The sequence below is a fragment of the Emydura macquarii genome, unplaced genomic scaffold (genome assembly GCF_026122565.2).
Source record: "Emydura macquarii macquarii isolate MOO-44397 ecotype Brisbane River unplaced genomic scaffold, CSIRO-AGI_Emac_v2 contig_67, whole genome shotgun sequence".
Taxonomy (NCBI): domain Eukaryota; kingdom Metazoa; phylum Chordata; order Testudines; family Chelidae; genus Emydura; species Emydura macquarii.
The window spans coordinates 7,287,202-7,311,994 of record NW_027130204.1 but is presented as its reverse complement, the minus strand read 5'-3'; the positions used below and the strand labels follow the sequence as shown (position 1 = coordinate 7,311,994).

General features: G+C 41.2%; 1 protein-coding gene across 3 annotated transcripts in view; it reads right to left on the bottom strand.

Moving 5' to 3' along the window:
• Positions 1–267: 267 nt before the first annotated feature.
• The window catches only part of MARCHF8 (membrane associated ring-CH-type finger 8), a 159,907-nt gene continuing 135,381 nt past the window's right edge, over positions 268–24,793 (bottom strand). For 2 of the 3 annotated variants that reach the window (XM_067539097.1, XM_067539105.1), the window contains 5 exons: positions 19,442–19,521; positions 18,305–19,156; positions 16,310–16,490; positions 12,246–12,393; positions 268–5,633 (listed from right to left, as the gene is read on the bottom strand). In XM_067539097.1, the coding sequence (XP_067395198.1) occupies positions 5,329–5,633; positions 12,246–12,393; positions 16,310–16,490; positions 18,305–19,156; positions 19,442–19,521 (1,566 nt within the window). In that variant the 3' untranslated portion in view covers positions 268–5,328. The remainder of the gene's footprint in view (positions 5,634–12,245; positions 12,394–16,309; positions 16,491–18,304; positions 19,157–19,441; positions 19,522–24,793) is intronic. The other variant, XM_067539111.1, reaches the window with a different exon arrangement.

Genomic DNA, 24,793 nt, shown 5'->3' with positions numbered 1-24,793 from the left:
ACCAAACTATACAGCCCTCTTTCCCCACAGAAGGTGGATGAATGTGCCACAAAATCAAAACTCTCCAACCCACACCACTTACCTAGCCAGAGATTCACATCCAAAATCTTCTGCCTTCTTTCACTTGTGGGACAGGAAGGACCTTGGAGAAGACTGCTTGAAAATTCTTGTTCAGCACACTCCTAAGGGCTTAATAACAACAGGGCTTAATGCTTATCTGCTGCATAACCTCACAACCTTAGCCTTTGTTTGCAAGAGACTGATGGCAGTTGCTTAAAAAAGTGTCCTGAAGAAAAAGAATCCACGTGGAAAAACTCCAGGCTCAAACTTGCAAGGTTCAGAATATCTCACAGTGCCCTCTCAGGAAGCTCAATAGATTGTGAAGGTGATACAAGCCCATGATCATCTAGTCTGACCTTTTTTTAGGTCAGGGGTTGAACTCAAGCATATCTTCTGAATGTGATGGAGAATCTATCCAGTTGTTCCAATGGTACTTCCTTGTTAACAAATTGAATTTTTCTGATATCAGCCTCATGCCCTTGGATCTTCTATATTTTGGTCTGCTAAATTAAAGAGAAGCCACTGAGATCAGATTTCTTTCCCCATGTGAAAGTACCTGTAGTCCACGATCAAGTCACCTCTGGATAGCTCAATGTTTCTGAGGCCTGGGCCTCTAGTTTCTTTGCAATAAAGTAATTTTCTGCCAATTACTTTTTGTAGAAATGCTTTATTGCTGCAGGAAATAACCCTGCATATCACAGCACAAATAACCAATTACAGTTTAAGAAACTAATAATAATAATTCTGCAAGTGGTAATACTGAGAAAAAGCTGAACATACAGAAAAGGATACAAAACTATACATTTAAGTAAAACTATATATTTAAGTTACTAGAAATTTACTAAGTAACTAAAAAAATTCTGCAGAACTGTGAAGTGTCTTGTATAAACTATACAACACATGCCAGTGTAAAGTTGATTAACAGTATACAATTACCTATGTACAAACGTTTTATCTAAATACGAGATCAGCTGCAATTTTTAACAATTATCTTCTATACAAAGACAAGTGCTTTCTAGTTTTCAGTTCTTCATTGGACTATACAGATGTTGCAATATTTTAAACTAAATAGTAACCATAATAACAAATCACAAAATAAAAGTTCTCATTTAAAAAATTTATTTTGCATATCTCGGATATTGCTGTGAAAAGCCAGCCAGCAATATCTTTGCTTTTGTATTTGCCCCTTAATGTATCAGCATACTAGAGATGGGTCTGAATAAGAACCACAGGTCCAAACACACCTGTAGGGAGGAGGGAAGAATTCCCATGCATGGCTGTCCTTCATGGCTAGGCCCTTTCTCTACAAAAGCCCAAACCAGGAAACTGGATCTCAACAGCCCTTGACTTTAGGCGCATCTGGATCACCAGACTGTGACCCAACCCAATGTAGTCATGTAAGGGAGTAAAACTCTACCCCCATGCACAGCCATTTTAGTATTTCCCACATCACAGCAAGGATGTGAGACAGGGCTGCACACCCAGCACTCATCACTCCAACAGCAGGGTGCAGAGTGGGTGGAAACAATGCTCTAGTCAAAGGGGATGAGCTGGTGAGGGGGCAGGCAGGGAAACATAAGGAGGGAGTTGTGGTTCCTTCACAAGTCCATCCCAGGGTTCCTACAAGGGCATTACACAGCCTACTGTCCATCACAGGCTCAGGCAAACTCTTTGGGAATTGCCCCGCCTCAGAACTCTCTCCAGGGGTGTTTGGTTGCAGGCTTGGATCCAAAGTTGACAGCTCAAGCCCAGCTCTACTCAGTAGAGGGCAGCATTTTGTGATGGTGGCTAGTTTGTTTCCTTTCAATCTCTCCCCCACATAAAGGATTATTTTAGGCAACTCCTGAGACTTCATGGGGGTTTAGTACATGAAAACATGTTAAAGATGATCAGCCTTCTCTAATACACGTTTATAATTCTAACCTAATGTGTGTTTGTGATCCTGCCAGCATATTGGATATGATGCAACAGGAAATTTTCCTTGGAATAGTCTGACATTTTCTGGACAGGACCTTGTAAGACATTGGAAAGGGAGCCTGGTGGGGGCTTCCACTAGATTATAATTCAGTGTTTCTATTATTCAGCAAGCACTCAGCCCAATAGTCTATGGATAGCCTCTGGATAATGCTTCAGTAGTTAAACGAAGCAGCTGTTCTCTTTGACTCCAATTCTGCTCTCACATGCACCCCCTGCAGCTCCACTGACTTAATTCTGCCCTCGTTTTTGCAGGACTAGAACCAGTGTAAACGCCATGCAGTGGTTGGACATGAGCAGCTGGACGGCTGCAACAGATCAACAGAACCTCCCTCCTAAGGGTGATGATAAAGCATCATTTAGACTTGCTCATACCACCAGATGGCACTGTGCTAAAGAAGGAAAAGGACATTTCAGAGGCTACTGTATCATTCTCAGGGGAAAGAATCAACATGAGAAACATCATCAGAATGAGTGAAAAATAGCAAGATTCAAAGTAAAGGCCAAATTCTGCAGCCCTTTCTCTCATCACGAGTTCTGTTGATTTCAATGGGATTATTTACACTGGTAAGAGTTGATATATCGCCCCGATTCTGCTCACAGAAGAAGAATTGGGGAAAGGCCATGGATGCCAACGGAACAGCTAAATTAACCTTGCATGCAATTCTTTTTCAGTCTGTTTCAATGAGAGCGTATTTATTTATAAGACAAGATACATTTGGGGCAGAGAGGAGGGAAGAGGGAAGGGAGAAAAAAAGTCTTTAACATTCTCAGTGTATTGTACAGTAGCTGGCACATGCTAAGCTAAGCTTCCAAAATGCCAAACTATAGTAATGTTTCCTCAAAGGGTCACTGGTCAGATGAGACTCCACATGGCCCAACCCTGGCGATGACTCTACATGTTAATGTTTAATCCTTGCATCCTTGCATGCATGAAAATTGAATAAGAATTTGATGAAGACATGTAAGTCCTATTATTTAACCCACCTGAGTATATTTGCTCAACCTGTTCACCAAACATAAAAACCACCACATGATATAGGTTCTAGTGAACAGAGCATGGTCATTAACAGGATGTTGAGAGTAAGAGGGTTCAGAAAGGGACCCAAATAATTGCACTTTAGAATGCGGCAATAGAATAGGCAATAGACTCTGCATGCATGGGGAGATGAGGACTGCTGCCAAGATGATGGAAGGGAGGGTTCTCGTCTGCCTATACCGTCTGAGCATGGAACGTCATGACACCCACCACAGCAACAAAAGTCTATGCCAATGCAACTTGATATATTGTCCAGAGGCCTATGATATTTTAAAGCATCCCAAGAACAGGGTACCATATTATTAACAAAGGCCAAGGCCTGTAAGCTTGAAAAACACACACACACACACACACACACACACTCTCTCTCTCTCTCTCTCTCTCTCCTCACTCACTGGTTTTAGAAACCACTGGTCCATGGCCTCTTAGCATCCTCCCTCCTTTGCCCTATAAAGAAATCCACAGATTTTTATCAAAAAGCTCGAGAGAGAAATTTATTAACATCACATTTTGAGAAAATCTCACTGATCTGCTGTTCGTCCCCTCCAGTGTCCAACTATTTTCATTGGGCCAAACCTTTGCTCAGTGGGAGTTTGCGTGAGAAAGGATTGAATAAACCCTGGATAAAGACCTTCGGATCTAGTCCAATATTTCAACAGGTAAATAGATTTCCTAATGAACTAAGGATCCCAGAGCAACTCCCATTAAACTCAATAAAAAGATTGCCATTGACTTTATTGGGAGTTGGATTGGACTTAAATGGAGCAAGTCAGTTTTTAAAAACTAGAAACCTTGTGCAATACCTTTTAACATGGCCTTTTTCATTTCAATGATGCTGACACTATGATCTGGTTTAATAAGGTGTGGGATCTAGACAACCTTCATCTTGAGTTGACTCTAGTTGAAAGAATGATTCCCTAAGAAAGCTCATGTATGGACAACTCGACCTAGCACTCCTCCCCCTGGCTCCATACCTGTTCCTCTTCCCATCAAGCAGTTAATACAATGAGCCATTCACAGGTTTAAAACAAACAAATCAAAATCACACTGACCAAGAAATATATCAAAATTTGGGCATAAAACAGGAAGGTGGTTTCAACCTCAGGTAAGGAGAGACTGGAGCCCCTATGCAATATTTACTCCTTATAAGTTGTTTTCAACACCTCTTTGTGTTGTGTGTGAATAGCCCAAGAATTTGACAGCATTAAAGAAGGCAAACCAATTTCAGTTGTATTGACTATTTTTTTCTTAAAAGATCACATTTTACCAATACAAGGTGTCAAAACCCCTTTGCCAGCAGCTGGAATGATGGTTACATCAGGGGGATATGTGCAGGTCTGTCAACTATGTAATTGGATTTAAAAAACAAAAACAAAACAAAAAACAGCAACCCCCAAAACAGACCACTGAAACCATTACACATTAAAACAAACATTTTACATCCACTACTCTCCATGTACTAGTCACAAGTGCAATATTCTTTGAAAAATTTGCTCCTCAAAAGAAAAACCCCAAGAGGCAGAGTTTTTAGTGTTATGCTTAGTAAGATACTGTGGGTATGCGTTGGAAACCACGTTAGATTTTTGTAAGGCAAGAGGTTTAGGACCTAATAGGATGGAAGCAGATCCAGAGTGAGTATTAAAAAGGGATATTTTGAAATGAGACATTCTTTCAAGTTTCATTCTCATTGGACACATATATTACAAAATAAAGACTTTAAAAAGTGCTATATGCTTTGTGAGTCCTTTATCACAATATGTAAAGCATAATCTTAGAGCTGCTGCCCACGAGAAATGTTAGTGGCAGTGTTAGCAGTAGATTAGATTCTAGGTCTCTCGTTCCTCTCTTTCAGCTGTTCCTTGATGTCTGAAGCAATCCTCTCATCAAGGCTTAAATTATCCCACATGCATTCTGGGATAGTTTAGAGCTAGCTGTCTTTTAAAAAGAAGCAGACTCCATAAAGCAGATGATGGGTCACACTGGACTTGCCGTACTCTGACGCTTTGCCTCATCCAGTGAAGCCTCCTGTGTCTCTTTGTACAGGCCAGTCTGATACACAAAACATTGAGAGGTATGCAACCATGATAACATACTGACAGATATGTCAGAGGGATTAAAAAAAATGTAAAAAAAAAAAATTAATCCCCAGCGCTAGGCTGTTAGCTGATTTTAAAAAGGTAGAGCAGTTTGCAGTAAACAATGATGATTTAAATCTTCAGGAACATACAGACCCTTCCTCCCCTCTGCCCCAAAGATTAGACATGAAGGATTTCTGCACCACAGTCTTCAGGATCTGTGTAATGTGAAGAGTTTGTATCCGAATGGTGGACTGCAAGCATTTCTTTATTTTCAAGATTTGGCTCCAGTAGTGCAGATTTTTCAAAGATACCCTTCTTGCTAGTTTCCGGACAGTTTTGTACATATATTACTCGGTTATAAGCCTTAAGTCTCTTCCACAGCTGTACATATACTTTGCATTGTACATACATGAAGAGAAGTCCTCCAGTGAAGCCAATAGCCACAACTACCAACTTAGTCCAAAATGGCCACTCTAGAATGCCTGAAGGAAAAGAAAGGGCCATGTTAATATTAGTGAGGCTGCACAGCATCCTTGAAAGCAGAGACACAGAAAAGGTCATAATCGGAATCTCAAATCCAAACCCCTTTGGATTTTGGCAGGGGATTTGGGTTAAAATCCTTGGCAACATTGTAAAAGAGCAAACTGATGTGATGACGGATGGGTTCCTTTATTATTATTTGTAAGATGCCATAGAGGTACATGGCACTTTACAGAACATGTAAGACCAGTCCATGACTTATAGTCTAATTCTCAAAGTTGACTGGGAGCACTGACCCCTAGAGGGTATAAGTAGCAGCTCGCAAACAGTTCAATCTCCTTTATACCTCTTCCTGCCCAGTCAGTGATCACACTACACATGGATTCACAGGCTTTGAACCTGGACGGGATCATCTAGTCAGACCTCGGCTCTAGCACAGGTTAGACAGCTTCACCTAGTGGTCCACACATCCAGCCCAATAACTAGAGCATATCCCTTTTGGAAAGAAACCTCCAATCTTGATCTAAAGGCTGCAAATGGTGGAGAAGTTACCCCCTCCCTTGGGAAGCTTGCCCTCACTGTTAAAAATATACAGCATTATTTTTCATTTGAATTTGTCCCAATTAAATGGACTCTCTTAAGGGCCATTCATGCGTCTCTGGACCCTGTCCAGTTGGCGAGCCCGGACGGTCGGAGGGGTTGAGTCCCCTCCTCGAGGAACCTGAGGGTGAGGAGGAGAGGATAATCGGTGTGGGTGAGATGGCGAGAGCCGCGTCGAAGGGTATCTCCTCCCTAGATCTGAGTCCTCTTCCACCCTCCCGTTAGGGCTCGGCTTTAAGCTGGCAGGGACCCCTCACTGAGGAAAGCCTCTGAGTGGCAAGTCCAACCGCAACCTCATCGTGGTGAGAGTCGGTAACTGGTGGAGAACCAGGCTGATCGCAGAGGGCAAACCCCCCTCCCGGGGGGGTGGAGGGGGGGATGAGGTGGGCAGCCCCAATATCTCTGCCCCCCTGGTAAGGGTAAGACTCCCCCAGGCACAGGTTAGTCCCCCCTGGTAACGGATAGCTTCCCCCTGGTAAGGGTAAGTCTCCCCCTGTGAAGGGTTACATCTTTTAATTATGGAGAATAATGAATTTGAATTTTATACCGGATTGGTGCTGGACCGGATTAACAACGCCCCTGCTACTGGCTTTGATGCCCTGACCAGTAGCGTTAAATATGTTAGGGGAATAATTCATAGAGCTGGTCCGTTGCTCTCTCCTCACTCTATAGAAAGAGTAAAAGAAGGAGGGACCGGTTGTATGAATGCACAAGATCTCCAAGATGGAGAGAGAGAAAATGTTCCGGAGGAACAAGACTATTTTAGTGAGAATCAGGTTTTAGATTTGACATTTTTACTGATGATTTTTACTAATATAGTGACTTAGAGATAGACAATCTTAAATCTAGCTTTTATGATAAATATTTAAACTCATTTAATGATCCGTATTTTATTGATTCCAGTAATTTTAATATTTTACAAATGTACAAATTGATTTTACAGAAATTGGTAATATTTTAGCAGATGATTTAAATACAGATCTTAATAGGATAGCTAGGTTGAAGGATAGTAGCTCGCATAAAGAGGGAATATTTTATTTAGAGTATCCTGTTGATTGTTTTAATTGTCCTATATGTCCTCAAATTTTATCTACTTTCGGGAAATGGGCAAAACATATTAATGTTGTACATAAGAGTACGGCCATTAGAGTGGTGTGCAAGAAATGTGGCAAGCACTCTCATTACCACAACATCGCTTGTCATTACCCAGGTGCACACCCAAGGAGGTGGACAACTCAGACAGAAAATACACCTGCACAGTCTGTGGGTCTGCATTCCATACAAGATCAGGGCTGAGTCAACACACCAGAAAAAGACATCCCATGGTAAGAAATGAACAAAGAAAAGAAGCTAGAGTGGTGGGAAAAGCTATTTGCTCTCGAGTTTGGACTGAGCATGAAATTGAAATGTTATTCCAGCTTGAAGCTAAATATGCTGGAATGAGAAATATCAATAAATGTGTAGAAAGAGAATTAAAGACCAAAACTAATAAGCAGATATCAGATAAGAGGAGAGACTTGGCCAAAAAGAAGGTAAAGAGTAAAAGTGATTTGGAAGTTTTAGGGGGTGAGGGTGGGATAGGGAATATTCTAGAAGATCTACCCACCACGGGAAAAGATAAAGCCAGGTTTTAATTGATAGGGTTTTAAGTCTTGTGGGGGTAGAAATGGTATGCAGATTTTATAGAAAAACAGCTAACTCAATCCGCGACGGCGGCTGTCGGTTGGGGAATGTTAGAAGAGTTATGTAAATTGTTGATGATTCCTCGAGAAAACGAATGTAATTTGGAAGCTAGTATTGGAGCTAATAATAAACAGGTGAAAAGAGGTAAAGGATATAGAAAAGGGGATAGGCCACCAACAATTTTTAAAAAGAAATATGCATCAAAAAAGGCCAAACTTAGGTTTTACCAAACATTATTCAAGAAAGATAAGAAAAGATTGGCAAGAATTATAATGGGAGAACCTGATAAAGCCAAATGCAATATTCCATTACAAGAAATTGAATTATATTATAAGGATATATTAGATAAAATCGGACATGGAAACACTAGAGGGTGGCCATCAGTAAAATAAAAAGCGGATAATGAGGTCCTAAATAGTCCAATATCGACAGATGAATTTAGGGAAGTGCTAAGAGAAATTAGGAAAACTAGTGCCCCTGACCCAGATAAAGTCAAAGTTAGTGACCTATGGGATCTTTTTAATATAGACACCCACATTTTAACGAGGATTTTTAACATATGGTTTTTAAATAAGCAAGTCCCTGAATGTTTTAAAGAAAACTGAACTATTTTAATTCCAAAGGTACAGGATCCCCAGGAGTTAAAGAAAATATCTTCCTGGAGGCCCCTGACTATAGGCTCTGTATGGGTGAGATTATACACTAAAATTTTAGCTAAGAGATTATCTATGGCAGTTAAAATATGCCACAGGCAAAAAGATTTTATATCTGCCCCTGGGTGCGAAGAGAATATCTCTATATTAGAAAAATTAATTAAAGGAGCAAAAAGAAATGGTGATGAAATTGCTGAAGTGTTTGTAGATCTTGCCAAAACTTTTGATTCAGTGGGGCACGGCCATATTTTAAAGGGTTTAAAAAGATTTGGTATCTGTGAGAATTTTATAGAGATAATTAGGGATTTGTTTACAGATTGTTTTACCAAAATTTGTGTGGGTGAGAATAGTGCGAATTCTATTTTAATTAGAAGCGGGGTGAAACAGGGAGACCCTTTATCTCCAATTTTATTTAACATAGCTATGGATCCCCTTTTAAATAGATTAGAGAATGATGGTAGTGGATTTTTAGTTCAAGGAAGGAAAATTACGTCACTAGCTTTTGCTGATGACATTGCAATTTTAAGTAGCTCATATGAGGGAATGATTAATAATTTAAAAATTTGAGATCACTTTTGTCAGAATACTAGTCTAAAGGTTAATGTTAAAAAGATGAAGGGCTTCCATGTATTACCAGGTAATGGTATATATGTGGTTAATCCTAAAGGAAAATGGGGACTAGGAAACGATTTTATTGATTACATTCAACCTGGAGAAACAGAAAGATATTTAGGAGCTAGAATAGATCCATGGGTAGGTGTTGCTAATGTATGCCCTAAGGAAAAGTTAATAGAATGGTGTGTTAATTTATGTAAAGCTCGTCTAAAACCAGCCCAAAAATTGATAATTTTAAAAACATATGTTTTAACAAGACTATTTTATGATTTGCTTTTAATTGAGCCACCATTTTATGTTTTAAATGAATTGGATATTTTAGTTAGAAAAGTTCTTAAAAATATTTTACATCTCCCTCAATGTGTAACGGATGGATTATTTTATGCTAGAATTAGGGATGGGGGTTTAGCAATGACAAAATTTAGTGTTCAAATACCAAATATGCTGATCCGAAAATGGAGAAGACATATTGTCTGCAGCGATGATTGGATTGATTTGTCCTTTTTATACACTGGAGAAAATTTGATTGATAAAATTTTAACATACAGTGCTAGTACTGCTAACCCCAAGACATGGAGAGAAGAAGAGTTTTTTAGATGGAGTGGATTGAGTTGTCAGGGAATAGGGATTAAATATTTTATGAATGATTTTATTAGTAATTTGTTTTTAAAATACCATGTTTGGCCAAGTCCTCCTCTTTGATTACTGCGTTACAAATGAGATTGAATGTATTTCCCACCAGGGAGACTCTAGCAAGAGGAAGGAATAAGGAAGATGCTATGTGTAGATGGTGCAGAAAGGTTAAAGAAACCATTCCGCACATTTCGGGGCAATGTATCAAGACCAAAGACGTGAGAATTAATAGACATAACAGAATTGTTAAAGCGTTAATTGGCAAAGTGAGTAAAGTTGGATGCAAGGTATGGGTCAAGCCTTACCTTCGAAACAAAGAGGGTAGGCTTAGAAAACCGGATATTATCATTGAGAAAGAAGGTATTATTATTGTCGTGGATGTAACTGTGTGATGGGAAGACAACACCGACAGTATGGAATCAGCCCATATAGAGAAAGCAGAGTACTATTCTGAGTTGGAGGAGGAGGTGAAAAAGATCACAGGAGGTAAGATCATCCACTTTCTTGGGTTTGTAGTTGGGGCAAGCAGAAGTGGAGTGAGGGTAATGATGAGATTTTAAAAATTTCTGATATAGATAGATGTAAAAATTTTAAAGAGAGTATTTGTAGGCCTGCCATGTATGCCACGGCCAATATGCTGGCTCTTTTTAGCGATAAGCAGTGATTCCGGACAATAATTTCGTGTATCCTGCTAATTTTATATATATTTAATTCTCCATATCCTAAATTTTAATTATGGGCTTTAGTCATCAATACTACTGCTCCATTGGCAATCATTTTTCTGTCCTTTTATTAGATATATATATTGGTTTTAATTTAATAAATATTTATAGGTTAGATTTTAGAGATTATTTTTAAGTTACTGACTACTGGATTAGACTGCGGAGTGGCTGCACAGTAACCAGGAAAGGACAGGTATTTACACCTGGATCTTGTTATACCTTTTTCTGTTAGACTTAGAGACGGTTAGTATTACATCCATTCTCCAGTGTAGGTACTATACATATCAAACCTCTCTATTATTGGCTGGTCAGGGGCATTGCAGGATAGATCATGCTAATCCACCCATTTTCAAGTTCCATAGAGAATCAACAATAATGTAACAAATCCGTGGCCTGCTAGGACACATTTGTCACTGGGCTGCACACACATGACCATTCGGAATTGCACAGCAGCGGCAGGGAAAGAACTCAGATTCTCTTGCTCCAAAAGGACAGAACCCCTGCCACTTCGTTACAGATGAAATCCCATGAATGTTTAGCAGTATAGGACCTATGCCACATAGATAAGCAGTTCTGATTATGTCCAGCAGAGGCAGTGGTGCATGCATGCATACACACGCACTAGCCATCTTATTGTAGTACTCGTCAGATTGCTCATTTCATCTGAATTGTGAAACGGAGTAACAGTACCAAGTACTAAATATTCATGCTATTCCCATTTATGCTCATCTAAAATATTTGTCTAAAATAACCTGGAGGCTATAAACATTTGAAAGCATATGCTTTTCATAATCATATTGATCCCTCACATTAAAAGGTCAACAATTTTCACTACACATATAAAGGATGTTGTCAGATGGAAGAGAGATCAGAAGCTTACATTAAAGCAGCCTCTTCACTGAGCAACAATCAAATACTATCAAACTACAACTGAAAATGAAAGGTGACAGTAAGTCATCAAAATGTATATTTTAAAGAGTGGCTGTACTCTGAAAAGAGACTGTGTAAAAATGACTGTGGGTTTCTGGATTTATGGACGCTCAATTATTTCCACAGCAAATGTGCCTTGCTTACAAGTAAAAACATGGGGGGTTTTGTTTTGTTTTTTAACTGTTAGCCCTTCAAACACAACTTGGAATCTAAGAGTCAGGCTTGGTTCCTTGTGGTTCATGCATCACCATCAGTAATGAAATTTCAGCAGGCCAAATTCTGTCCTTAGTGACATCTGTGTCAACTCATCATGTAACTGACTGGACTTCAATAAACAATCCTCTTACTGATGAACAAGGAGATTCTTTTAGCTCATTAGCATGGCTAATGGGAATAAAAAGCAGCAAACACTTAGGTGTTGTCTACACAGAGAAGTTGTAGTTAAAAACATTTAGTAAAAGCAGTGCAACTGTGTGTGTGTACACTCTTATATTGGTTTAAAATTAGTTAGACTGGATTAACCCACACCTGCACATTTTACTAGTATAGAATAAACCAATAAGCCAGTTTAAATTGATTTAAGAATGTCCACACACAAAGGTGCACTAGTTTAACTAACTTGGTTTAGAATCACACCTTTAGTTAAAATGGTGCAACTTCGAGCTGTATTTGAATTACTGAAGCCCGAGATCTGACTGTTTAAAAATAACATCTTGCTCTACAGAGCTGCCGCCTCTTTGCATTCAGAATCACTGAAATAAGAAATAAAGTAACATACCAGTAGTCTGTCCCTGTTTAATCTCTTCAGCAGTCCTGTCTATAAGGACATATAGAGACCACACAACGCAGGTGATGGCAATGATATGGAATGTTACAGAGCACATGATCTTCCTCCTCTCACTGGCCGTCATCTGCAACTTCTCCCACTAGCAAGAAATCCAGAAGGCAGAGTAAGAGGTTAGAGGTTTGTTGTCGCAAGAGCAGAGGATGAAAGGAACACTGGTGAACACACTTGACAGGCAGAGGCTGTTTTCTCACAGCACGCAGAAGCATTTCTTTTTAAAAGTCATTATGTGATGCTGTTGCCTCAACCCATTAGTCCATATACCAGGGCAAAAGTTCAAGCAGTAGAGACCGGCACTTGAGGTTCTCCCTTGCGACATCTGGCCCCACTCTTACTCCTATGACTTTAGTGGGAGCAGGAGCAGGTCTCTAACGATAAATCTCTGCTGAGCCTCAAGATGCACTGCTGCTGCTCACACCTTATTTACTTGTACACACTCCAGTGGTGCAGCAGGGCTCAGGCTGATCTGAACCCATTTTGTGCAGCTTAAGCAAAACTGCCTGTTAAGAGTGCCCACCACTGTATGGCTGAATGAGAGGTGGTGGGCACCAGCAGGTATGCCTGGCAAAATGGTACAGTTGCTAAGAAAGGTTTGGAACCACTAATGTAAACTCTGCTATAGAAATGAATGGGTGAGTCATTGGTCAGCGTGTGTTACACATCTGTCTCTGTACCCAACCCACAGAGGATATGAGTTTGATACAGCCCCCAGGTGTATAGCCTGACTTTAGTGCAAATTGGGGAAACTGATGCTTTTAGGTCAAGAGGTCTTCAGTTTGATCCCTGGCATGTGTGATACACTATTGGATCACACAATGGAAATTGCCACCTTTGTTTTTTATTCAATGTTTCAAATGCATTAATGTGGAACCACATTTCCCCTCTGAATAACCAGTAGAGACAATGAGATGAAGTAGCATCTGAAATCCCCAGATCTATGCCTGTGATCTGCGGTCTGTGATTCTGTTATAGCCCCATTACAAAGCTCAACATTTTGGCCATTACAAAGTAGGATGGATGTAGAAAAATTAGACAATGTTATAGACATTTACCAACACAAAGAAGGCTTTTGATGCATTTGAGAATGGGTCAAACATTTCAGTCTCATATTCTCAATGGACAACCCTCCACACACCTTCTCTATGTACACTGTGGGCCACAGTCTCTTCTCACTTACAGCTATGCAAGCCCACTGGGATGCATGTGACAATGCATGGATGAATTTGGCCTACAGAGCTTTTTTTTTAAAAAGGAAAACTAATGCAATATGAATTTAATAAGGAAAACCCATAAGCCTGACACATCTAAGAAGTGGAAGCAATAACCCATCTTCCACAGAACACACAGGAATGTTATGTTCTCCTGGTTTCTTTAGAATGGGACTGGTTGAAAGTTTTCCACTGAAACTGTTTTAAGAAGGAAAATTAGGTTATTGACTAAATGAAAATTTTCACAAAAAATGTTTGCTTTTTGAAGACAGTTTTGATTTTTTGTCAAAAACCTCAAACATCTGAAAGCCAAAATATTTCAGCAAACACTGGAAATATTTAAATTTGTAAATGTTGCCACGGAGTCTCACAGGAGTCGTAGTTTGGTTGCCTTACGTTCCCCTTTCTTTCTATAGGCTGAGTTCCCCTGACGGACCTCATCTTCCATTATCCATTGTGGTCAGGGACTCCCATGTTGTCATACCTCTCCTCTCCAAGGGGGGGTTGGGTGGACATGGTGCATCATGGAAGATGTAGTCCAACCAGAAAGCTCAGCCTACATATGAGAAAAAGAAGCTTGAGGCTCCCCAACCACAACTCTCATGAGGCACGGTGGCAGCATTTCCAAATCAAAATATTTTGGTTTTCGACCAAAATATTTCAGTTTTTGAAATTGTCAAAAAAATCAATTTTTTTGTGGAAACTTAGATGAAAATGATTTTTTATTTAATTTTCATAAAAATTTTCCATAGGAAAAGAATCCCATTTTTGACCAGCTCCACTTTGCAAGCTGGGTTATTGTTTCCCAGCTCTTTTAGAAATCTCAGATTCTCTCCTTTCTGGGTTAATAGGTCAAACACTTTACATACCTGATTCATGACTGTTTTAAACTCCATTGTGACTTGAAGTTAAACCTGGAATAATCAGTTTGGTTCTAATGCTACTGGCAAACACCAAGCCTATTATTTGGCCTTCTCTTGGTCACAGTCCTCAACTACAGGCTATTGTCTCATAGTTGACAGGGTACCACACAGGAGGAGTTGAGTGCATCTTGCCTGCAGTTTGAATCTCAGGAATACCGAGCTTCTATTTTTGAGAGCTAATTCTATTTTGTTTGTTTGTCCTCTCCTCCCTCCCCCGGTTTATGGTTCAGTCTCTATTATTTTTAGCGCCTGGTTTCTTCACAATAGATTAAGATTTCAGAAATGACAAGTGGATTTTGGATGCCCTCCATTTCTCGGTTCCCAGTGTGGTATACCTTAAAGGGACCAGATTTTTAGAAAATGTTGAGCATCCACTCAAGATCTTCCAAATTGGGCATAAAAAAAATCAAGATGCCCCAAACCACTAGCCAATTCATTAATTCAGGCTGTTGTGGTTTTTATCCATGCCTTTTTTTTGGGGGGGTCTTCTCTTTGGGGTCCTACATCAGGGATGGCCAAAGTGCAGCCTGCAGGCTCAATGGTGCAGGCCCATGATGTTCTACAGTGCAGCTCACCGCTATCTTCCCCTATAATAAGATGTGGCTGGTGGAAATGACAGGTCCCAAAATGCAGTTCTCTATCTTGATCTAAGAGGCTTCTGTTCAGAAAAACATCACGTCCTGAGCTATGTATTTTGCAGACTACACTTTCTGTATTAAAGCTGAAGGTGGCTGAAATCTGCTCCATTTTCTGCAGATTAGTAGTGGCTTTGGCATCCCGGCCAGCTCCCATTACAGCACTTGGATGGTTACAGTTTGGATTCCTAATCCTAGTGATTTAGGAGCATCTGCTTGATTTTAATCTTTTTTTACTTATTCTTGTCCCCAATTGCGGTTACTTTTATTAACCTCTAACACTGGCAGACACAGCATGATTTGCCAGTGCTAATAATATTAGTGGTTCTTGTACAGAAATCCTGATGATGAGCATCAGCTGCCTTTGAAAGACAGAGGTATTTGGGATAAGAAAATAGATACCAGACACAACAACAGACAGATCCTTGTGTTATACTTAAGTAGCTTGAAGGTAAATCAGTGGGTCTATGGATGGTAGAAGGAGTTAAATAACAGCTATTGGTTCTAACAAGTTGAAGTAGTAAAAGTCACCGTGTATGTTGAGTGCAAAAAAAGAAATAAAACAATGTGAATTTTATTACACTCTAAATGAGATTTTGGCTTTAAAAATCATTTGCTGCATTATTTTTTTTTTACGTAACCAAAGACTTCAATGGAATCATTTTACAAATAAATATGAAAAACACAGTCTAAAATTCTCACATTTTCAGGAATATTCATAAACCATAAATCAGTACAGCAGATCCTTCTGTGCTTTAAAGTGGGTCTCAGCTCTGAAAGGTGACTGTAGAAATGATAGGTCCTAACAAAACAGATCAGCTCCTGGTGTATTTTCAGAATTATAGCTGCTGACTTTGCTGACTACAATAAATGTTTACTCCCTTTTTACACCTTTCAGCCCTGTGGTGCCAACACAGCCTGTGGAGAGGAAAATGGATTCTTTTCCAGCTTAGGCAGCATCAACAGTATTGCCAATTAAGTTCTGACTGCAGATTCGTTATTATTGATGATGCATGAAACCAGAAAGAATCCAGCTTGACTCTCAGATCCCAGGTTGCATTTACAGTTAGAAAACACAGATTTCTTTACAAAATTGAGCAGACTGGATATGGAATCACTGAGGGATGGTAAGCATGGGAGTTCCCGTCTCATGTTTAAAAAGAGTCCCTGTTCAGAGCAGCGCTGCACTTTTATAGAGTAAACTATTTCTTTGGAACAGTTCTTGGACCTACCTTTCTTAAAGGCTTTAATTTGGTCTCCATGATGAACTCATACTTGCAGAGTTCACAGCATCGGGTGTCTGAGCTCTTAATCCACTGCTGCAGGCAGGCTTGGTGCACAAAATGAAGACTTCCTGTGCAGTGGCAAGGAGTGATCAAGGGACTTTCGTCGTCACCTTCACAATGACATATCCTGAATTAAAAGCAAAGCAGCTCTTTAGGAGGCAGCAGCGGAGAAGGGGAAAGCCAAAATGATGTAGAAGAGGCATTTAATATTTGTGATCACGCATGGTCAACCAATGCAGATCCCAAAAGACACATATTTCCCAAAATTTATCAATAAGCAAAAGCAACAAATAAAATAAAATATGATACACAATAACTGAGCACAAACACTGCTAACTACACAACTTCTCTCTAGCTCACCAGGCAGACATACAAGTTCTGAAAGAGATTTGGTAATGAAAAGAGAAAGAACAGGAACAAGAAATTACAACACATCATCTTGTCTACCAGAACAATAGTACTTTACTGAGAGTGGCATTTAAGCAGTATGGACGATACTTCCCAGGACAGAACATGTTCACAGAGGTGTAAACCTAATTTAAAATCTACAGTTAAAAAAACCCCAAATAATAACCACCACACACAAGAACATGAAGGGCTAACCTAGGAGACCTGAATCTTGTATTCTGGGAGGGATTATTTCTAGTAAAAGTTACTAAGAGATGGACTCAGGCTGCAAAGCTCTGGTCTGACTCTTTTCAAAGTTGAGAATGTTTGGATCTTGTAAGGTTGGTAAGGTTTCTCATATCCCTGGCTGTCACTAAGTAGCTCCCATCCCAATAGGTTGCCACTCCAAGGTACTGCAGTTCAAATTCTATTTCAAGCTCCAGTTAACAGAGAAACTTGGATCTGCATATTGCCAGGCCAGCAGACTGATCATTAGTTTCCTATACGGTTCTTTTAAAAAGTTTGCGAAGGATAACAGTGAAGGGGTCAATGAAGACAGGTCGAGTATCTTCTGGGGCATCCCATCTATCTACTGCTGCAATCCCATGTGGAGTTCCTGTGACCCAGCTGCTAGCTTGCACCCTGTCTGCTAGGTGAGGAAGCGGGTGGTGAAGGTGAGTGGGCTGGCAAGTATCACTGGGGCGCAGGGATGGGAACCAGCAGCGAGGTGGATTGTGCTGACCAAGGGGGCTGGGTGAGTAGCACTGGGGAGGCAGGTGGTAACATGGAAGGATTCAGGAAGCAGTGGGCCTTTTCAGGTTGTAGGGGAGGAAGGAGAGGGACGAAGGGTTGGAGACGAGGGTGGATAGGAGAAAGTCAGCATGAGGCAGAGCCACCAACTCCGCACCCTGAGGAGGGGGAGGAGGTCGGTAGCTGCCGGGGGGGGGGGGGGGGGCGCGGGGGGCTCTCTCTCTCTCTTCTGAGTCTGGTTAAGCTTCTGTGGCCGCACAGTCCATCCAGACCATCCCTCTCTTGTTCGACCCCACATGATAGACATGCGCCAGGGCCACATTCTGGCCCATCACTAACACCAAGCCCTTGAGTCACCTGCGGTCCCCAGAGCTCTTTATGACTAAATATGTGGAAATGAACAGAAAAGCTTTAAAAAAAATCATACATAAATTGATCAAATCTGGGAAGTGATGCTTAAATGGCCCTTTCTCCAATGACTATCAGCAAAGCACATTGCTCTTTAAGCTAAGATAGTTCAGCTTGGCCTTTAATATGTGTAGCTGATTCTCTCAGATATTCCTGGGTTTGGAACCAATAAAACCCCCCCAGAACGCGGAGCTGTGAAACGAATTGCTTTGGGTTGCAAAGAATTTATTGATTCAAAGGGAAGCTTCCACTTAGACTAATAAAACATCAGAAAAGCAGCAGGCCTCAAACTGCACATATTAAAGCAAGGTGAGAGAGCACAAAGGCGGAGAAAACAGAGCAGGTCCCCGCTGAGCGGGAGACGGGTCGGAGGAAGGCGGTTCTTTGTAAACCAACCTGCAGGCATCCCCTGACGTTGACACAGGAGAGAGGGGGGGCAGTTTTTCTGAGAGGGGAGAAGGGCAGTCTAGGTCACTGTCTTTCTCAACTGAACAAAGTGGCGCTCGCAGCTCTTTTGCTTTCAACCTCACGGAGGCACTATCCTCAAATACATCGTCGTCCCCCATGTCATCAGAGCAGAAGTCTGTGCTTTCTACCAGCACGCTGGAGGATTTTGCAGTTGGGAAGCAGCTCGAATAGCTCTCTAGTTCCTGGAACTTATGCAGGCTGCTGGCACTCGAGCTGTGGGAGAAGGAGAAGAGGTAGCGCAGCAGCTTTTTGCTTCTTGATGATGTCTCATTGTCCACTTTATCCTCCAGGAGAGGGATATGCACTGTGTTGTGGTTCTCAGCTGCTCCCAAAGTGCTCGAGTAGTTGGTGGAAAGAGACGGCACGTAGGAGTGTTTAGAATTGCTAAAAGAAAAGGGCCTGAGATTGAGCGATTTCTTCTCTTTCTGATTAAATTTGTTAATCCTTAAACACTGCTCCTGTGTCGGGGTCAGTTTGCCTTCAGAGCACGTTCGCTCCCCATAGTTCAAGCCCTCCATGGTGCTCTGTGCCTTCTGGTTCATGTCATTGAGGGACTTGGAGAATTTCAGAGCTCGGGTGGCTTTTGCATTTTTAGCAGACTCGAGCGCATGGACCCAATCCTGCCCATGGGAGTTTCTCTTTGATGCCTGTAACGTGTCTTGACAGATTACTGTCACAGTGACCCCTTGTATCAGAGAATTCTGGCAGTGAGGATTTTTCAAGACAACAGCAGACTGCACTGGACTGTGATGACAACATTCAGAAAACACTGCACTGGAACTGCATGCAGAACAGTGGAATAAAAGCACAGAAAGTAAAAACAATTATAAAAGAGAACACATATAATCAAAGTGAAGAAATGAGAATCATGGCTAGTGTGGGGATGGTAAACACAGCAAGCAAACAGTAAGTGGATCCAATGGAGTAGCGCTAGACAGTATTCAAGTCAAACAAATGGGACATTAAATCAGAACCCCAGGTCGCTTACTTCCTAGTGTACATGATCTTTTCATAAATCGGTCCCTGTATAGGCCCCACTGTTGTGCTACAAACAACAAACGTTACCTGCAGATGTCCTGATTGGATGGTGTAACTGAAGTCCGAGAGAAGCTATGAGGAGCAGAAACGGAGGTTGGACTGCCAGCCTGCAATAAGAAATCACAGGTCAGCTTTCAAAAGAGCTTGTTTTATGTAGCACCAGCCTTCAGTGTTAAACACAGTATATGAGGACAGGTCCTGCATCAGATCCAAAGCACTCGGGTTAGTTGTAGATGTGTGAGGCTTGTGGAGACAAGTGCTGAATGTCAAAGAACTGGGTTTGAATAATGAGCATACACCATCACAATCCTTGGAAGAGTTATTAATATAGCAGGAGCACACCTCTGAACTCCAAAAAGCAGCCTTCTCCAGGGTGGAACCTGGCAGCTTTTAAACTCGGCAAAGAACAAGAGTTCAGGAAATGAAGCATGCCACATTCATTCAAAGGAAGAATTAGACAGGGAGAGTGTATTTACCTAATTAGAATTTAGCTAGCACACAGGGGATAACACTCCTTCTCTCACCAAAAATACCACAGGACTTTTAATGATGACAAGAGGCCGGGGCCTTGGCTTTGCAAAAGTCAGACCATCAAGAGTCCAGTATCCCAAACACCATTCTGGGGCATATGTTCAGTAGTGGCTCCCAGGAAAGGGTGCCCCTTGCTGAATCAGACCACTCCCATACGTGGTCTTTATATGTTGCGGTTTTATATTCTGGATTTACACTGACAAAGTCTCCCATCTGTGTAGAGGCAAGGCTGGTAGCGTTTAGCCTGTGGAGATCTGACAAGGTCATAGCCTGAAATGAAACAGCTGAAGAATCCAGAGTTCTGCTCAACCAAATAAAAAATAAATATCATGCATTTGGGCTGAAATTAAGAAAGGGAAAATTCAGGTTGAATATCAGGAAAAGCAACAGTTTAGACTGTAGAAAAATCATAGAATTATAGAAGATTAGGGTTGGAAGGGACCTCAAGCAGTCATCAGTCCAACCCCAACTAAATCATCCCAGCCAGGTTTTGTCAAGACACCTTAAAAACCTCTAAGGATGGAGATTCCACCACCTCCCTAGGTAACCCATTCCAGTGCTTCACCACCCTCCGAGTGAAAAAGTTTTTCCTAATATCCAACTAGACTTGCTCCCCTGCAACTTGAGACCATTGTTCTGTCATCTACTACCACTGAGAACAGCCTAACTCCATCCTCCCTGGACCCCCCTCTTCATGTAGTTGAAGATTGCAATCAAATGCCCCCTAACTCTTCTTTTCTGCAGACTAAATAAGACCACTTCCCTCAGCCTCTCCTCATAAGTCGTGTGCTCCAGCCCCCTAATCAATTTAGTTGCCCTCCACTAGACTCTCTCCAATTTGTCCACATCCTTTCTGTAGTGGGGGTCCCAAAACTGAATACAGTACTCTAAATGAGCTTCACCAGTGCTGAATAGAGGGAAATAATCACTTCCCTCGATCTGCTGGCAATGCTCCCACTAATGCAGCCCAATATGCTGTTAGCCTTCTTGGCAACAAGGGCACATAATCCAGCTTCTTGTCCACTGTAACCCCCAGGTCCTTTTCTGCAGAACTCCTGCCTAGCCAGTCTGTTCCCACTCTGTAGCAGTGCATGGGATTCTTCCACCCTAAGTGCAGGACTCTGCATTTATCCTTGTTGAACCTCATTAGATTTCTTTTGGTCCAATCCTCCAATTTGTCTAGGTCACTCTGTATCCTATCCCTGTCCTCCCATGTATCTGCCACTCCCCCCAGCATCATCTGCGAACTTGCTGAGGGTGCAATCCACTCCATCCACCAGATCATTAATGATGAACAAATCTGGGGAAGTGGTAGAAGTTCCAGCATTTTGCACATTTAATACTGGAATGGACAACCCTCTAACAGACATACAAAATGGAGCAATCCTGCCCTGCCTGGTAGTAGGACTAACATGACCCAATATTAAAAGTCTTTTCATCTCTATAGTGTACAATTTACTTTTATTGGTGAGTGTGAAATGTTTCAACCATTCTGAAGTTTTCTGTGAATCTTCAGATGAAGGAAGCAGATATGTGTAACTTCTGTGTAGATGGGTAACCTATAGGCAGGCTCTCCTAAATTCTAAGGCTGAAGAATTTGCTGTATTTCACCCCTTGCTTCAGAGTTGTGCTGTAGAATCCCAGCTTTTAATTACAAATAAAATTATGTTTCTAGCCCTTTTGGTTGCAAAGCGAAGCTTGAAAACCTGAACAGAGAATAGTCAGTGCAACGTCATCTGCCTGAGTCTGCAGATAGCCTGAAACAATAGCTTTGAAAGGAGCTAAATGCTCATTCATCTCAATGGGGTGCTAACTAAAGATGGTAATTTAAAATGACAACACTAATACTTTCATTGTTGAACCTTTAGCAGAAACATTCAGCTAATATGCTTGACCACAATCTCAGACTGCCTCACACTTCTACATTCCTTCAATTACCAGAAACCGCAACTGCCTCTTATCCAGCTGCCAAAACCTCGAGATTCCTAATGAAAGCTTTTGCAATGCGGTTCTGCACTGTCAGTCCAAAAACCTTTGGTCTATAAAAACTGAAAATATGGGACAGAGTCAAATACATCAAGTTTACTATCAAAATACATAGCACAGGGGCCACTGTACAGAGTGTATTTATTCAATTCCATATTTCATTCATTAAAAGCCTCTATGGAATATTTAAATGAAACTGCCACAAGATTTAGGAATTTTGCTGTAGAATTTAGGTTCATCTTGCCACAGAGTATGCATAACCTTGCTTATAGACAGATTGGTATCCTACCAAAGAGGGTAATCTATAGGTAAAAATATACCTATAAAATAATAGTAACAGAAAACTTCAGGCCAAAAGCTGTTTGAATTATATTGAGGTTGTGAAAACCAACAAACTGCAACATCAATGATTGGTTATATTAGCTCTGCCCTGAGGACCACAGCTCATATATTTTATACCATGCGAATCAACTTGCTGGCAAGACAATGATTCCCAACCTGCTATGTTAAGGTGAGTTCCAGACTGTGGCAAATATTTTTTGATCTATTTGCTTTCCTGCCATAGCATCAACTTCAAAACAGGTTTTTCTCTGACGTTAAATGTTCCTGTCTCCTCAAATGAATTTTTTTGGTGGTAATTGTGGTGGTTTTTAAAAAAAAAAAACAACAACAACATGTCAGTGTGGGAGCTAACATTTGGATCTGCAGTAATTATGCAAATGCGCATTAATGAGATTGTTTAAAATGATGTAGTATTTAAGGACATATTTAGCAATCTTTTAAAAACAAAATTTTAAAAGCTTTTAAAAACCCAATGGAACAGAACGTTACACTCTGCCTTGGAAACACAAATGCAGATGTTGCTGGAATCACAGTAGTTGACTCAAGAGATAAACACGCATCAGGCTACTGAAAGAACAAAAGATAGTTCATATTGCCAGAGATTTCCTATGGATACAGGGCCGAATCCTGGCTCTGCTTCATATGGCAGGAAGGAGCATGCGAACGTCCTACAATGTCCGTGTTGGCTCAGGACAGGCCTGGCCCACACCAAGGACGTCTGGGCCTGGTACAGAAGGGATGAAGAGGCTCTATGCCCGCTCCATGGGCTGTTTGGGGATAGGGAAAGCATTTAATCCTTAGACAGCTCTCCATGGGGCCCAGATGTTATTCTCATGGGAAGATATGGTGCAGAAAAGGGACGAGGGTGGGACCTCCCCAAAACTAAACAAAAACAAGAGAGGTGCCTGGAGGATGTCTTTGCAGTGAGTTGTGTTCTTCCCCTCTACCCCCTCCAACCAGGCTTGGAGAGGAAAGGTTTGTTTCTTCACCCCAATAGGCCCTGAACTCCTCTCCATTGAGAGCCACCAACTGGGAGAGATCACCACAATGGGCCACGTGGTCCATTCATTGCCTCGGATGTCAATCAGTCCAGCAGGACCCACAGCCTGCACAGTATTGGGGAGGCACTGGGCATGCTCACTGCATTCCTGACATCACTGCCCAGCACTCAGATGGGGCAGTCAGAGTCTGGTGCTTGCGAAAGTGAAGGGCTGGGGTGGGCAGTGGCGGGCCTTATATGACTGTCCCTGAAGAGTAAGAGGCACCATGGTTTGATTAGCCACTTGTAGGCAGAACCCAACCAGGCAGCTCCATCTGACTCCAGTCCATGAGGGCACTAGGACCATTACTTAGCCCATAATTTGCAAACCACGATTGTAACTAAGGGTCTAGCATGCTTCTGGAAAGGATTCTAGACAGTGTCAGGATGACTTTATAACAGTGACCCCTTTAGTCCCCATGGCAATTTTTGTCTGAATAGGGGATCTCCTTTCCCTACACTGTAGAACAGTACTAATGTACAATGTTTGGTTGTTACTCCCTTCCCCAGAGGAGACCGCATGTCAGTGTGCTGGACGCATACAAGGCCCAATCCTGCAAGCACTTAATGGCAGAACTCCCAGTGAAAGCAAGATCAAGCTCAAAGTTTGTGCAATGCTTTGGGAGGAAATATTATTGATGAGTTATAAACCGCTGAAGAGAGGCTGATACTAGAAACGCTGGTCTTATTCCAAGTTCAACTGCGTGAGTGGAAAACCTAAATCTATCAGAGCGAGGCTCTAAGAGGTTGTGAAAGTCAAGAATGGATATAAATTTAAAGTTAAAACTCTCTTTGCATTATCTTGGTTAAAAGAAAAATGAATACTTCCACAATGGGACATTATGCTGCATAGAGGGTAAATTTGATCCTGAATAAGACAGGGATCCTGCACAAAACGCCACATGACCAAAAATTAAAGACTGTATTGTAATTCACATGCAACCTTAACTTTGGCATTTACTGATTTCTGAGTACTTCTCTTTGCAAGCTTACTATCTAAAGCTTTGCTGCATTCCTTAAATCGACTTCCCAGATGATATTCCATCTGCATGGGAGAAATTGCATTAATTTTTCTTATGCACAAAACTTCAACTGCAACGGAAGGCAGAGAAACTATCCATTGATTGACCTTCAACTTCCATACACATGCATGCATTGGACCAAAAGAATGTTGGGATATTTTACATTCAGAAAGAAAACTGCTTTGGTATAATAAAAAACAGAGGACATGCATGAAGTACTTTTTTTTCCCACTCAGTCAAATCTAAGCAGATTGTCACTGATATAAGAAAAGTACCTCTGTTTCTCAGGAAACATGTCCCCGTAAAATTTCAATCTCTAAAATGCCAGATCTGTTCAAGAAAGCTTGAAAAAAATTGTAATGGCAAAAGCGTAGTTTTCCCCCATTCTCTTCCTACTGAAAAACAGCAGAACTGTTTTTGCTTAAACTTCCCACTAAACACAAACCTAACCAAACCAAA